This window comes from Suillus plorans, assembly GCF_016647745.1.
Source record: "Suillus plorans strain S12 chromosome Unknown HD556scaffold_74, whole genome shotgun sequence".
Lineage (NCBI taxonomy): Eukaryota > Fungi > Basidiomycota > Agaricomycetes > Boletales > Suillaceae > Suillus > Suillus plorans.
In genome coordinates, this window is record NW_024537458.1 from 57,633 (window position 1) to 72,195 (window position 14,563).

Below are 14,563 nucleotides of genomic sequence, written 5' to 3' on the forward strand. Positions count from 1 at the left end.
GCGGCGAACGCACCTTCCAATGGCGGTGTAAAACAACCTCAGGAAACGGCTGAAACTCATCTTCATGATATCATGAGCCATGATGCATCAAAGGGTGCCATAGTTCACTCGTTTGACCCGGATGCTCCTCCAGAACAGAAGGCAGCTGCAGCGGGGAGGCAGCGTGACCAACTAAAGAGTATCGTCCAGCAGGACGGAAATATAGATGGAAAAGGCGCGCTCTTATCTCTGATACGTCACCCAAACCTAATGTTTACATCAGAGCTATCCATTGGCGAAGCAACCCTTCCCACCATCACAGTCGAAGACACGGACGAAGTGACCAACAAAATGCAGGAGAAATCGGGCAGTGTAACTCCATCTGCACCTACAGTACCCGGAGAATACCCCTCTGGTCTTACTCCAGCGATTCCAGATTGGTACAAAGTCGGTTGGCGTGCTGTTGCAAACATTGATGCACCTCCGCTTGAAGAAGGCGAGGAGAAAGACAACCACATACTTCAGCTTTTCTTGGCTGAGCAATATTATGGCCAGTGGTACCATAATGCTGCTCTTATCTGCTTTGTAGGTCTATTGCCTTTTCAGTCCTAATAAGCTCATTTACATGACGCTGTATAGGCTGTATTTGCTTCTCATTTCTTGACACGATTCAACTTCGGCTGGGGATGGCTCATCATTTTGCTGTCAATTTGCAACACCTATTATGTAACTTCAATGACTCGTGTCCGCCGTTGTGCCCGTGATGACATTCAGCGGGAATTAATCAAGACACGTCTCGCATCCGAGCACGAATCCGCTGATTGGATGAACAACTTCTTGGACCGTTTCTGGCTCATTTACGAGCCTGTTCTTTCTGCTACTGTCGTCGCCTCTGTCGATCAGATCTTGAGCACCACTACTCCCGCCTTCTTGGACTCCCTACGCCTCACAACTTTCACCCTTGGGACGAAGGCTCCCCGTATAGACAAAGTCAGGACATTTCCAAAGACTGCTGACGATATTGTCATGATGGACTGGGGAATTTCCTTCACTCCCAACGATATATCTGACATAACCCCCCATCAAGCAGCGCAAAAAGTCAACCCCAAAATTGTTCTATCCGTTCGCCTGGGCAAAGGTCTTGCCACAGCCTCTATGCCTATCCTTCTTGAGGACATCGCCTTCAGCGGTATGATGAGGATTAGGTTGAAGTTAATGGCGAACTTCCCTCACGTGCAGATCGCGGATATCAGCTTCCTCGAAAAACCGGTTATTGACTACGTGCTTAAACCGGTGGGTGGCGAGTCCCTCGGATTTGACATAGCCCATGTAAGTAACAGTATGACGAAGTATCATCGGCCCGAGCTCACCCAGTTATCAGATTCCTGGTCTACAGACTTTCATTCGGGATATGGTTCACGACACGCTCGGTCCCATGATGTACGAGCCGAATGTGTTCACTGTCAATCTTGAACAACTTCTTTCTGGTGTACCCCTCGATACAGCTATTGGCGTTATTCAAGTTACTGTTGAGGCCGCTCGCGGGCTTAAGGCGAACAAGATTGGTGGAGGCTCTCCTGATCCCTACGTCAGCATCAGCATCAATAATCGTGAGGAACTCGCGAAAACCAAGTATAAGCCGAGCACGTCAGCAATTTTCATTATTTTGTTTTGTTTGGCCTTACTATCGCCTTCAGATACAACCCAACATGGATGGAGACAAAGTTCATTCTGGTCAACTCCCTTCAAGAGTCGTTGGTGCTTAATCTCCTTGACTACAACGATCATCGTAAGGACACTCCTCTTGGTGCCGCCACCTTTGACCTGCCGAAGCTACTGGAGGATGCAACTCTGGAAGGTTTAGAGCTACCTGTTTTAAAAGATGGAAAGGATAAAGGAATGATTCGTTTCAACATCAGCTACTTCCCGGTTTTGAAACCTGAATCCGTCGATGGAAAAGAAAATCTGCCTCATACAAGTGCGTTCACGATTCATTTCCCAGTCAAGTCTTATCATTCTTGCTAGATGTTGGAATTGTTCGCTTGACTATACATCAGGCTAAGGAACTTGATGCTACAAAATCACTTTCCGGCGACTTGAACCCCTTGGTCAAGGTTTTCCTTGGGAACAGCACTTCATACACATACAAGTCTCAAATCATCAAGCACACGAACAATCCCATTTGGGAGTCACCGACAGAGTTCATTTGCGCAGACAAGTCATCTTCAGTCATCACTATCAAGGTGGTTGATGAGCGAGACTTCCTCAAGGATCCTGTGGTCGGTTATGTGTCCGTCCGGCTGGTTGATCTTCTCCAGACGGACCCCGCTCTCAACAGGGAATGGTGGCCTTTAAGCGGCTGCAAGAGCGGCAAGATCAGGCTCAGTTGCGAGTGGAAGCCACTGCAAATGGCTGGCGCCTTGAGTGGTGCAGATCAGTATGTGCCTCCCATAGGTATTGTCAGACTTTGGTTGCGGAAGGCGACGGACGTCAAGTAAGTTTCTCAATGAAATTGTAAGACGGCAGGTTTGACAACCAATTCTTAGGAACGTGGAAGCGACTTTGGGTGGCAAAGTGATTCGCATCTGTTGTGTACGAGGGTTCGGCTAATGACACTCTGTTTCAGAGTGATCCGTATGTGCGAGTACTGGTGAATGACGTAATTCTTGGAAGGACTGAAGTTATCAACAATAGTGCGTAACGAACAATTGTGACTAAACCCTCATGACCTTTACTGCAGGTCTGAACCCTGAGTGGGATCAAATAATCTATATCCCGGGTATGTAGTCGCACGTCTTGTTGCTGTTCCTTACTCATTTGTGTTATTCTATGTCGCTCAGTCCATTCCTTGAGAGAGGCAAGATTTTCGACCACTCCTCGAATCTAATATGCTAACTTTTGATCAGTCGATGCTCATGGAAGTCATGGATTATCAAAATCTGACTAAGGTTTGTTACTGTCAGCTGATACATACGACTGGCTGACCAAGATCGCAGGATCGCTCCCTTGGATCGGTGGAATTGCATGTCAGTGATATCGCACGCGAGTCACCACCTGATCCACAATACCGCTACGAATCAACCGGTGCCAAGGAGGTTGCTGAGCCAATCCATACCGGCGGCAGCTCATACAAAGGGCAGCTACACTACAAAGCTGAATTCGTACCAGCTTTGAACGTGAAGGATGTGCACTTTGATGCAGACGAGAACGAGATCCAGAAAGCCGCTCACAAAGTCCAGCGCAATCATACTGATGGTGGTTTGAGTCGCACCCCTAGTTCTTCCAGCGATGAAGAAGAACGACATGTGACTGTCGGCCACCCAATAACTGAGGCAGGGACGCATAGCCCACCTCAAACAGATTCTAGCGAGTCAGTTCGTGCCAATGGGAATGGGGCTGCAAACACGGACGAAGAAGCTTCATCGCCAACGGAAAAAGATCCTGCAAAAGAAGGTATCGAGCTCAGCAAGGAAGAGCTGTTCAAGCATCGTGAGTGAGCTTAAGTCTTTCGGCCTGTACTCGTGCTCATCTGTATGTTAAGAGTCGGGTGTAATTATCTTTAACGTGATAGGCGGACATTTGCATAAGAAAGCTCGTCTTGATGTGTTCTTGGATGACACGTATTGGCCTGCTTTTAGCACCCTGAAATCGCGCAGTACAAATGCACAATGGGCGCATGTTGGTGAAGGTTTCGTCAAAGAGCTCGACTTTGGTCGCATCTGGCTACGCTTGAATGAGAGTGGGGACTCCGACAAGGATGACGTTATAGCAGAATGGAAGGGTGATACTAAGGCTTTCTTAGATACCACCCTGGTGAGCCGTCTACCATTCATGTAGATATTGATTCTTATCACCTGCAGGATTGTCGGTCGTCCTTCACACTCACAGATGCAGATGGCCGTCCGTCTACCGTTGAGCTTGAAACCCGCTATGTACCCGTCCCAGTGAAGCTCTTGGCTAGGGAGAGTATCAACAGTAAGCAGTTTGTAAAGCACGTGCATTGTTTACCCCTCTCACTTCTTTGTTACAGACCAAGGCACATTCCGAGTTGACCTTTTAGCTGGAAAAGACCTTCGTTCTGCTGATAGAACAGGTGAGCTTTACTACATGCACATCGTGCCCATTTTAAGACGATACCTAGGCAAATCTGATCCATTCGCTATCTTCACTCTCAACGGCACGAAGGTGTTCACATCTCAAACTAAGAAGAAAAGTCTCAACCCTGATTGGTCAGAAACGTTTGAAGTTCATGTGGTATGCCCATCTGCCATTTATAGAGATATATCTTCCACTGAACGGCATGTTAGCCATCTCGAGAGGCGGCGGACTTTTCCGTTGAAGTTTTTGATTGGAACCAACTCGAACAATCCAAGAGTCTTGGGCATGGTACCGTCAATCTGCGTGATATTGAACCATTCGAGGCCGCCGAACAGATGATTGAGCTTTCCTCGGAAAAGCACGGTGCAAAAGGACAAGTCGCAATCCGATTGCTCTTCCAACCGGAGATTATTATGAAGAGCCGGAAGGCGACCTCGACCTTGACCTTCTCTTCCGCGGGCCGCGCCGTGACTCAGATCGGATCAATACCATTTGGTGCTGGCAAGGGTGTCGTTCGTGGCATTGGTAATGTCTTCAAGAGAGACTTCGGAGGCAGTCATGAAAAATTAGATGTTCCTCACACCATACCTGAGGTTCCTGCTGGCCAGGCATCACGGCCGATAGGAGAGCATAATACTGCAGACGCAGCTACTAATGCCGCTACCGCCTCCGATTTCCCTTCATTGAGTCGCACTCCTTCACTTTCGGGTCCACCATCAGAGCCTGGAACGCTCAAAGTAACGATGATCAGCGCAAAAGATGTGTCTATGGCGGACACTAAACCGTACGCAGTCCTGCGTGTTGGCGACAAGGAGTTCAAGACAAAGCACGGTAATAAGACATCATCGCCAGAATGGTAAGACCTTCCTTCTTGGTTCATGGTTTCGCCTCTCGACCTTTATTCTAGGAACGAGTCTTTCAATTTTGCTGCCAGCGCACACATACCAAGACTGCGTCTCTGGATTTATGACCATAAGACGCTCGGGAAAGATAAGCTATTAGCTGAAGGCGAGGTTGACGTACGTTAAGACTTCCTTCGCCGTGGTATGATTTTACTCATAGATTTCATTAGATCTGGCGGCACATACAAGTTGGTCATTCGACAGCTGCTGAGGTCACCGTCGAGCTTCAAGGCGGCGGACTTGCCCGCCTCCGTCTCGAATTTGATGCAGAGAATAATCCACTAGCACGACACGCATCCGTCGTGTCCCTTGAACGATCGCAGCTACCGGCTTCGTCATCAAGATTCAGCATCAGGGGTCGCAGACCAGGGTTCAACGAGGACAGCTGATTTATGGCGTAAGCAATATCCGACTATTACATATTCAATTCACGATCTACAAACTGCTCGTTTTATGTTTATGATTGTTCCTCATTGATGTCCAAAGAATTTTCCATTTAGTTTTTAAGATATGCTTCCCGTTGTCGGAATTAGCTAGGGGTGGTCCGTGCGAAGCGAATGATTATCAAGTATTCTCTTCCCGCCCGTCGTTCGATGACAACCTGGTGATTGTGAGAGTGTGCTCAACTCGTACTGGACAGGTTGAGTTTACCTGGCTGGTTAAACCAAAGTCCTCCAACATCCTGGACCGGATGCTTGGGACATTGTTTTGTCTCAAGGCAACCAAATAAAATCTACCCCGCGGTGATAACAGACACTGAGAAGCGGCATAGTTAATAATATTTCACAGTATTAGGAAAGATGATACCTCAACATCCTGTAACAAACGATTGGTAATTTCCATTCCATCAGCCCCCCCTGCCCAGGACCCCGCAATATCAGCACTACCCTGAGCACTGGAAGCTTCATCTGTATCTGTTGGCACATAAGGGGGGTTAAATAAGAGTACATCAACTGCGTGACGCAATCGCGATAAGAGAGGTCGCGCCAGCGAGCATGTCACTGGATCTAGAGGTATCTACTGCGTAATTGTGAATTAGATGTAGCTGAAACGTCCGCAAGACCCAGGCTATACCTTATTCTGTTTCCCCGTTGCGAGCGTACAATGGGTGGCGTGTTTGTTTATGTCAGTGCAGAGGTAAACTGGTAAATTGCCAATAAGCCCTGCACCTACTAGAATGATGAATACGAACTCACGAGAAGATGATTGTCCTAACACTTTCCCGAGAAATGCTGACACACATCCTGATCCAGACCTGAATCGCACTCAGCATTTAATAGCATGTATAAGCTAAAACTCACCCGACCTCGAGACAAATCAGAGGACGTTCCTTTCGGAGCGCTTCCGCCTCCTGTTCGAGGGCATCCAGTAACAAGAACGTGTCCTCTGCGAGATAGCTTAGACTACTGGACAGCTTATACATAAGTTCACTTACCTGCTGGGTCGTAAACTTGTTCAAGATCATGCCTAGTTAAATGAGAAAGATCTGGCGTCGGTATCATGATGGCGGCGATAGAGAATTGAAATGATCACGTGGCACGACGCGACTTCGCGTGTGTGGCGCGCCATTATTTACGTGTCCATATTTGCCATTTGAATATTTGAACCTTGATCCAACCAACTTCTCGACTTCACAGAGCCCATCCTTAGCGCTTAGCAGTGGTAATTCGCAGCTAAAATTGCAATATCATGGCCACGAGATCGAAGATTGGTGCAGCACCGACGAGGGCATCGACCCGAACAAAGACACCAAATCCACCTCCGACTCCTCCGGCAGGGATAAAGACCATTCGAGCAAGACTTCCAAGCAAAACTACTGCACAAGCTGAGGTATCAAAAACACGAACAACTGGTCGAAAGCCTCTTGTTAATCGAGCTAATTCACCTGATGCTAAGCTTCCTGCTGCCAAGAAGGTGGCCGGAACTAGGCAAGCACGGGCAGATCACAGTTTGACTGCAGAGCGCGAACCTGTTATGGTGGATTATGCGTACTAGCTTTTTATCATATACTGAGAACGTCCTTCAGGCCTATTTACGCATTCGTCCTCATCTTGGAGATGATGAACCCATGTCTATGCCTTACCTTGCCCCTTTATCCGACACGTCTGTACAGATGACTGATATCTCCCATGATGGTTCAGGCAGCTCCAAACCGCACATTCGTGTCTCAACCGTCACACCTTCGTCAATCTACAAATTCTCGCATGTTTTTCTGCCAGAAACGCAGCAAGCAGAGTTCTTCGCGAAAACTACACTTCCCCTCGTACGTGATCTTCTGGATGGACAAAATGGCTTGTTGTTTGCGTATGGTGTCACAAATTCGGGCAAGACATATACAATCCAAGGAGGCAATGGTCCAGATTCTGCAGGTATCTTGCCGCGGACACTAGACGTGATTTTTAACAGCGTCGAGGGACTGCACAGCGATGGTCGGGTGAGCCATGATTCAATATACACGACCTAATAACTTATCATCAAATTTTCTTAGTTCAGGCCCGTTAGGCTGTACGGTGTAGAAGAAGCTGATCCTTCTGACTTCCTGCCTCCTACGGACCCAACTGATGAACCACGACTCGCAGAAGTCCTTGCGGAACACCTGTCGAACACGGATGACATCGACATCGACATCGATCCAACCATCATTAAACTCGACCGCAACTACGAGTACTCTATCTGGATATCTTACGCAGAAGTATACAATGAAAAGGTGTACGATCTTCTTGCTGGAGTGACAGAGGATACGTCGCGGTCACAGATTCCTCGCTCCAACACCAACGCACAACTTGCCCATCCGCTTCTGCTGACACGTAAAGCCCTCACTGTCAAACCTTCACCTGCCTCTGACGCATTAGATGAGAGTGGACCTGGAAGCGCGGGGAAATATATCGCGGGACTGAGATATTTTCGGGTAACTGGTGCTGCACAAGCAAAGGCACTTGTCAAGCTAGGACAACTGCACCGACGTGTCTTCGGCACACTGGCTAACAGCCAAAGTAGCAGGAGCCATGGTATGGTGACCATCAAGATTCTAAGAGGACACCGGGGTGACCGGGATGTAAGTACGGTATAGATCTTAGAAATACAGTTTTGTTCTTCAACTTTTGCAGGACCCGAGCTCTCTGCAAATATCGCGGTTAACCCTCGTGGATCTAGCAGGATCGGAGCGAACCAAGCACACGCAGACAACTGGCGATCGTCTAAAGGAGGCCGGAAACATCAACAAGTCTCTCATGGTCCTTGGACAATGCATGGAGGTAGGGTGACTATTCTTTTTTTTCCAGCACCACAGCTCACCATGCGTAGGTCATGCGCTCCAACCAAAAGCGCCTCGCACAAAGCCTGGCAAATCCTGGGCGGACCGATACTCGTGATGTTAAGAGGGCATTGGCTGTTGTGCCCTTTAGGCATAGCAAACTCACGGAGGTATTGATGGATTACTTTGTTGGCGATGGTCGAGTTGTAAGTCTTCGGCTTGGAGCATTATGCAAGCAGTTGATAGAGAGCTGATGGTGATAGGTGATGATCGTCAACATCAATCCTTACGATACCGGCTTTGAAGAGAACTCTCATGTAATGAAATTCTCTGCGCTCGCAAGAGAAGTTTCGACGACCGTGAACAACGCACCTGTGCCTCGCGTACAAACTATTCCAAGCAAGCGGAGTACAGTGGGCTCAGCTCTGCCCAGGGCTGTGACCAGAAAGGTGACAATATCGAGTCTTCTCCCCAATAAGAAGGTCAGCGAAGCCCATCTCGAGGTCCTCGAAGGTGCGTTTTTACATTATAAATCGTGCCCTTCATCATTCTGCTACATACAGAGGATGAAGTGAGGGAAGATGGTGTGAGTGAAGAGGGAGATGATGAACCCATCAATCCGCTAGTGGATGCCTTGTTTGATGAAATAGAAGACTTGCGCTTGCGGGTACGATTCTATTATCAAAAGTCGATGTCTGTTCAACAAGAAGCATTTTTCACAGCTCTACGAGGCGGAGATGCGTTGTATAATAGTTGAAGCGGAAACCCGCGAAGACGTTATGAAGGAAATGGAAGAAAGGATGCGCGAAATTGAGAAGACTTACAGCCAGAGGCTTATGAGCGAGGTAAAGTCTGGACCTCGAGGGCAACACATCAACTTACAGCCTTTGTCAGGTGGAGCGAAACGAGCGGAAAATGGATGCCAAGATCGACATGCTGCATCAAGCTGGACTAATTGGCTCCCCTCAAAAGCGCCGAGAGTTGGTGGAGGAGGGCGAGGAGTCAGGTGAGACTGAAGATGAGGTGAGTTCAAGGAGGCCAACGCCCTTGTTGGTTCGGAGTTGACTCCGGTTTAGAACGTAGAAATTATTGAGGATAGCGATGAGTCGGCTCTCTCCGAAGCAAGCCGATCTTCATCACCTCTTGACGGCAAGGGAAAGGCCAAAACACAATTAGGGCTCACCTCCAACCGAATGTTGGGCGCCGATCAAGAGGAGACTAATTCAAGTGCTCAGAGCGAAATCGAGCAAATGACAGAGGAAGAAGGGAGCGTGGAGGACGACCCAATTACTGAATACGATGAGTCCGACGACTTCGCCCCTCTAGCGAAGGCCAAGTCTAGACCATTTAAAATGGCCGACAAGCCTCTGGCGAAAGGGAAAGGGAAAGTAGGGAATCCAACAGCTGAAACTGGTCGTCGATCGACTCGCACTGTGTCTTTGTTGGAGAAGCAAATCAAAGATCTTTCTCTCTTGGAGGACGGCACAGGTGGCGCTGACGACTCTGTTACGATTCTGCCCAATCGAAAGGCACGGGCAGTTTACGGGGGTCCTGATGTTGTATTTGTGCCAGGGAAAGGGGACCTTGATACCACGAAGAAAAAGAAGAGGTGAGATCTGTGCCACGAATTGGACAAAATATTGACAACTCCTCGAAGGCAACTAGGTAAGAAGGCTGTAGTGACTGAGGAAGAATTAGAACAAGTAGTTGGTGCCGTAGAGAAAAATGCGCAAAAGGGTGGAGGAAGCAAGAACATCAGGCGGATGCGTATAAGCTAATGATTGCTGATCTACTCATTTGTTTTCTCTTGGGAACTTCACGGATAATCGTGACTTGTGTACAATAATTGATGCTATATGTTTTGTCCATCTACGCTCGTTTAAGTGAAGTACGTCTGTCGTAATGAAATGGCAGAAATTGCGAAGATACAGTATCTTATATGTAGCGTTGTAGCACAAACGCGTCGGAACTTCCTGATAATGTCATGTGACGAGACGCGTCTAATCTGTATCACGTGAACGTGTTTAGCACAATAGCCATTAAGTTCCACATATCGTTCAACGTTCACAACAACGGTCACCTTTCTTGATTGGCCTTTGCTCGGACGCACACAGCTTGGATATGGCCACTAATGGCGGTAGGGGGTCGCCCAGCAGACGCAAATCTATCGCGGTAGCCAACCAGAACCGACCTCTTCATCCAGGGAAGAAGCGGCGAGCACACTCTATTGCACCTGGCGACAAGATAAATCTTGTTTCGAAGGCACGTCGGTCACTGGTAAGTTGTATGAATGACTACAATTTATTTTTCTTACAGTCCAACAGGCTCCCCGAAAAAGTATCCTCAAACCAGCAGTCAACATTCCTGAGGATGATGAAGATGCCACGCAATCTATGGATCTGACCCATGTTCACGAAAATACGCAAAAATCTCTTGCACGGCGCGTTAGTTTCGCAGACCGGGCACATGTTCGGCTATTCGAAACACAGGAACAAAATACGAATAGCACTGCTTCCCCTCAGTCCTCGCCTGTGCAGGAGGCAGTTGAACGAGGCCCTACGGATGAAAATGCATATCCTGGAGCAAGCAAATTCCATCGCCGAAGCTCAATTCGATCCATCGCTTTCAGTGATGGTGCAGGAGAGGAGTCCATGGATATGGACTCCGACGATACAGCATTTATAATCTCGTCACCAGACAAACATGACGAGGGTGGTCAGCAACAGACTCCTGCAGATCAGTCCTATACTGAAGATGACTCCCACCAGTCTCAGTCATTCGTATCTGAAGGCGATGTCACTCAGCCAATGGAGTTCACTGTTCCACTCATCCGTCCACCAGCCCCACCAAGTGAAGCCTGGCTTGCTCTTCGATCAGTAACTCACTCTGGTGAAACACCATATGTTCCCTCATCCGACGAAGAGGATGAACATGGGGAGCAAGACATGGAGATCACTCATGCTCTCACAAGGCTCCAAGCAGCTCGTGAATCCCTCGGATTTGGAAGCGAGATAGATCTTGAAGAATTTGGACAACCAAACGGCAGTTTCAGTAGCTCTGAAGATAGTTTTGCGCAGGATGATGTGGAAAACGACGGCAACCAGACTATCAACGTCACTCAGCTCATGCGCCGCGTCAGTCTTGGTGCTGGTATCGAGGATGACAATTCTACTATGGATATCACGTCCACATATGACAGTCAGGAGGAGTCTAGCAAGGACCACTTTGACGTCGCAGGCACGGACCTTTCATCCCCTTCCGCACAACCAATAGGTGAGGCTCATGGGGATGTTGCTCAGGCCGAACCACAGGAGTGTGTCAATGTGGAGTCAGCAGCCAGACCTGCCGTATTCAAACCAGCCCCGCCACCTGGGGAGATCCTCAATGCACTCCCACCCGTTCCACGACCTGCCGCGGCTCCCAAGCCATTCTCGTTTTCCTTCACACCTCGCGGACAAACGCTAGCGTCACCAGCCCGCCATCGTCCTCCTTCACCTACTAAATCACCGAGCAAAGCCGGGTTTTCCGCAGCTTTTGCCCCTCCTGTTGCTCGTCCCTCGCCAAAAAAGAGGACTCAAAGCATAGTCGACGATGCAGAATCAGAAGACAGACCCAGTCCCGCCAAAAAGCTAGCTGGCCCCGGGAAATTAACTGCACCACTAAATGAATTCTCCAAGGAGCAACCCATGCAATCGAGCAGGCTTCCAAGACTCTCCCCAAGCAAGAAGGCGGCGTTTCAAGTACATGCAGAGCCATTTTCTGGTCTGAGTAGACGCTCGTCTATTGGATTTCGCCGTCCCTCGGGACACTTCGCACAGAGGAAAAGCATGGGGGGAGCGGCTCCCGCTGCTTCTCCTGCTCCAGCGAAGAACGCAGCCGCGTATGACAACAAGAAGGGTATCTCCCTTGCAGCCGAGAAGGAGGGAGTTGCTAGACAGACGACGGAGAAAGCAAGTATCTTGGGGTCACAGGAGGAGGACCTTAGAGCTGAGACCACACCTGAACCGCTGCACGACTCTCCAACCAGAGAGCCTCCCGTCTATGAGATGCCAGGAAGGGCTTCCCCGGTTGCTGACCTGTTCAGGAAATCGCCTGCGAGAGAGTCCCCTGCACTTCCTTTCCCTCGACCTCAAAGCCCTTCACACAATTCACCCCGCCCATCAACACCGGTCCGCGCATCCCCTCGGCCACCCAGCCCTGGACCGGAAAAGATACCAGAAGATCTTCCAGAGCCTAATTTTGAGGGAATGGAGGTAACTTCAGACCTAACACCATTAGCCCGCATCTCCGAGGGGATTTCTAACCCTACCGAGCAATGGCGCGGTGATATTGCAGAAGGAGACTTCCCTCCTGAAGATGGCCCACAAATCTCCATAGAGCAATTCTTCGAGATGACTGGGATACGGTTCATGGATGAAATTGCTGCCCCCCGTCGCTCTACCGTGCACCCATCTGCCCTTCGTCCTTCCAGACGACAGTCCACGGAAAGCGAGATCCCTCTATCTGAATATGTGGTCGCAATGGCGGTCGGTGTGCCCCAGCTTGAGTTGTATACACACGTCAGTAAAGACCTGCAACTCTGGATCGAGCGAATCAAAGGCATCTACAAAGAAGCAGAAGACGAAGCTCTCAAGATGACTCCTCAACTATTCCAAGAATTTGTGCTGGCGGACGACGAAGGCCAGAATGAGCTTCTCCATCAGCTCAAGCTAATCAAGGTCAACAAACATACACAGGCCAAGTCAGAATGGTACGATTGGAAGATGCAGTGGGTTGAGCAACTGTATGAAAAGGCGGATCAAGGGTTTCGAGATCTTGAGGCGGTATGCTTAGTATCCTTTGCTGTTTTATTGCGTTAATATTTTCGATGACAGGATGCTAAAGTTCTCGAAAATATTATCCGTCAAGCCCAGGAAGTTGTGCCTGCTCTTAACGAGGAATACGAGAATCTTCTCCGCGAGTTGGAGCAAGAACAGGTCGACGTCGCTGAACTCGAGAACTGTGACCAAGATTATCTGAATGAGCTGAAAGCGACCATTCAAGAACAAAGGTGAGTGTCCCTCGAGCTAGGTAGTCCTAAACTAGTTGATTGAGCGACACCCCTGTAGTATTGCGCTTGAAGCCTTCCGAGCAGACGTCGATGAGGGTAAAGCCAAACTGGATCGTCTACAGGAGAAGCTGGAGGAGATTGAAACTCAGAAGCTTGAAACCACCAATGCTATCCAGGTGGCTGAGCGACAAGTCCAAGTGCAGAAAAACAGCACGCATGTCGAGGTCTTCAGATTGAAAGGTGGCAGATTTGTATTTTCAAAGATTCTTTTTGCAATGCTGACATGTTGCCCAGATGAGCTGGAAGCCCTTCAAAATCTCCACATGCTGCAAGTCACAAAAATCCTGCCAGAGCTTTTTGAATTCAGATATGCGTCATCTTACGATGTTTCCGTCCCATGCGAGAACTTTTGCCCACTTGTCAAGGAAGTCTCGATCACGCGAGTCCAGAATGCGAAGCTCAAGTACAAAGATGCATTCCCCGCTCTCAGCCCGTTGATGCTAAAAACAGCGAGCTCACTCATTACACGATCCGATGGAAATCTCAGCGTTCGACAGGTAGGAGGTTTTCGAGTGTCAGGCAAACTCACTGAACTCGACAATTTTAGATCGTCGAACGTCTAGGAGACTACTGGTCTGCTTGCTCTCAACTGCTAGCCCAGCTAAAGTTGGTCGCGATCAAGTACCCGGTCTCCATCACTCACGGAGAAGACGATGATTCGGGGTTTACTGCAACTGTAACAGTCATGCTCCCCAGCAAGAAGGCGAAGGTTTTGATATCTTTCATATTTAACACTGGGACGTTCTCTTCTTGGCCTATATCGATACAATCTATGCAATGCGATGTCAAAGTTGCATACGGCCCTGTTCAGTGCGTGAATTACTTGTCGAAGCTATTGACGCTGATTACAGTCTTTAGACGAGATACCCTCCAAGAAGCCATTCTTGGTAGACTAAGAGAGACTACTGTAGCAGATAATTATGGTTGCCTCCTGGATGCGTGCACAGTCGCTTTGGACTGCTACGCATAACCTCGTCTAGTCAGATTATATTACCCATATGGTTATTGTATCTTACAGGACTTAACTGGTTGACATGTATCTCTAAATCTACTATACATACATATTGTGTATCCCCTTTCCTTGGTTTTCTGGCAGATAGGCGTACCATGTTATGTAGTACGTTCTTTCTGAGTGAAAAGTAAATAACATTCAGAAGATTCGTAGTTGTGGCTAGATGATAGGTAATCTGTACTATGTACCAGTACACGGGCATAGATGTG

The 14,563-nt window shown here is 48.6% G+C and overlaps 4 protein-coding genes across 4 annotated transcripts; 3 read left to right on the plus strand and 1 right to left on the minus strand.

Annotated features, from left to right (window-relative positions):
* Positions 1-19: 19 nt before the first annotated feature.
* HD556DRAFT_1434261 (C2 domain-containing protein) lies at positions 20-5,368 on the plus strand (the record flags this gene model as incomplete). Its single annotated transcript, XM_041305306.1, has 20 exons — positions 20-27; positions 78-235; positions 263-564; positions 619-1,308; positions 1,361-1,626; positions 1,677-1,957; positions 2,005-2,473; positions 2,526-2,553; positions 2,606-2,672; positions 2,720-2,758; positions 2,820-2,836; positions 2,886-2,927; positions 2,976-3,468; positions 3,521-3,792; positions 3,840-3,954; positions 4,010-4,072; positions 4,121-4,233; positions 4,287-4,933; positions 4,985-5,096; positions 5,150-5,368. The coding sequence occupies 20 exons, from the start codon at positions 20-22 to the stop codon at positions 5,366-5,368; spliced, it is 4,401 nt and encodes a 1,466-aa protein (XP_041155134.1).
* Positions 5,369-5,508: 140 nt separating this feature from the next.
* Positions 5,509-6,527, minus strand: HD556DRAFT_1500673 (S-adenosyl-L-methionine-dependent methyltransferase; the record flags this gene model as incomplete). The annotated part of the gene is made up of 7 exons (XM_041308950.1): positions 6,415-6,527; positions 6,281-6,365; positions 6,176-6,234; positions 6,054-6,121; positions 5,787-5,996; positions 5,631-5,735; positions 5,509-5,580 (listed from the first exon to the last, which is right to left on the minus strand). The coding sequence occupies exons 1-7, from the start codon at positions 6,479-6,481 to the stop codon at positions 5,509-5,511; spliced, it is 666 nt and encodes a 221-aa protein (XP_041155135.1). The 5' UTR covers positions 6,482-6,527.
* Positions 6,528-6,563: 36 nt separating this feature from the next.
* HD556DRAFT_1407017 (kinesin-domain-containing protein) lies at positions 6,564-10,104 on the plus strand. The gene is made up of 10 exons (XM_041304025.1): positions 6,564-6,956; positions 7,006-7,413; positions 7,468-8,034; positions 8,087-8,233; positions 8,283-8,438; positions 8,496-8,745; positions 8,796-8,899; positions 8,955-9,077; positions 9,127-9,255; positions 9,309-10,104. The coding sequence occupies exons 1-10, from the start codon at positions 6,669-6,671 to the stop codon at positions 9,843-9,845; spliced, it is 2,709 nt and encodes a 902-aa protein (XP_041155136.1). The 5' UTR covers positions 6,564-6,668; the 3' UTR covers positions 9,846-10,104.
* A 154-nt stretch (positions 10,105-10,258) lies between these two features.
* On the plus strand, positions 10,259-14,504 carry HD556DRAFT_932554 (Spc7 kinetochore protein-domain-containing protein). Its single transcript, XM_041312064.1, has 7 exons — positions 10,259-10,509; positions 10,557-13,055; positions 13,107-13,282; positions 13,341-13,522; positions 13,577-13,839; positions 13,890-14,152; positions 14,201-14,504. Exons 1-7 carry the CDS (start codon positions 10,354-10,356, stop codon positions 14,310-14,312), a joined length of 3,651 nt encoding a protein of 1,216 aa, XP_041155137.1. The 5' UTR covers positions 10,259-10,353; the 3' UTR covers positions 14,313-14,504.
* The last annotated feature ends 59 nt before the right edge of the window (positions 14,505-14,563 follow it).

What these genes read in the sequence shown, in the direction of transcription:
- HD556DRAFT_1407017 (XM_041304025.1), top strand. Translation starts at nt 6,669, where the DNA reads ATGGCCACGAGATCGAAGATTGGTGCAGCACCGACGAGGGCATCGACC. An exon ending in TTGTTGGCGATGGTCGAGTT is followed by an intron (nt 8,439 to 8,495) that starts GTAAGTCTTCGG and finishes TGATGGTGATAG; the next exon opens with GTGATGATCGTCAACATCAA. An exon ending in TAGAAGACTTGCGCTTGCGG is followed by an intron (nt 8,900 to 8,954) that starts GTACGATTCTAT and finishes CATTTTTCACAG; the next exon opens with CTCTACGAGGCGGAGATGCG.
- HD556DRAFT_932554 (XM_041312064.1), top strand. Translation starts at nt 10,354, where the DNA reads ATGGCCACTAATGGCGGTAGGGGGTCGCCCAGCAGACGCAAATCTATC. An exon ending in GGTTTCGAGATCTTGAGGCG is followed by an intron (nt 13,056 to 13,106) that starts GTATGCTTAGTA and finishes TTTCGATGACAG; the next exon opens with GATGCTAAAGTTCTCGAAAA. An exon ending in CGAGGTCTTCAGATTGAAAG is followed by an intron (nt 13,523 to 13,576) that starts GTGGCAGATTTG and finishes CATGTTGCCCAG; the next exon opens with ATGAGCTGGAAGCCCTTCAA.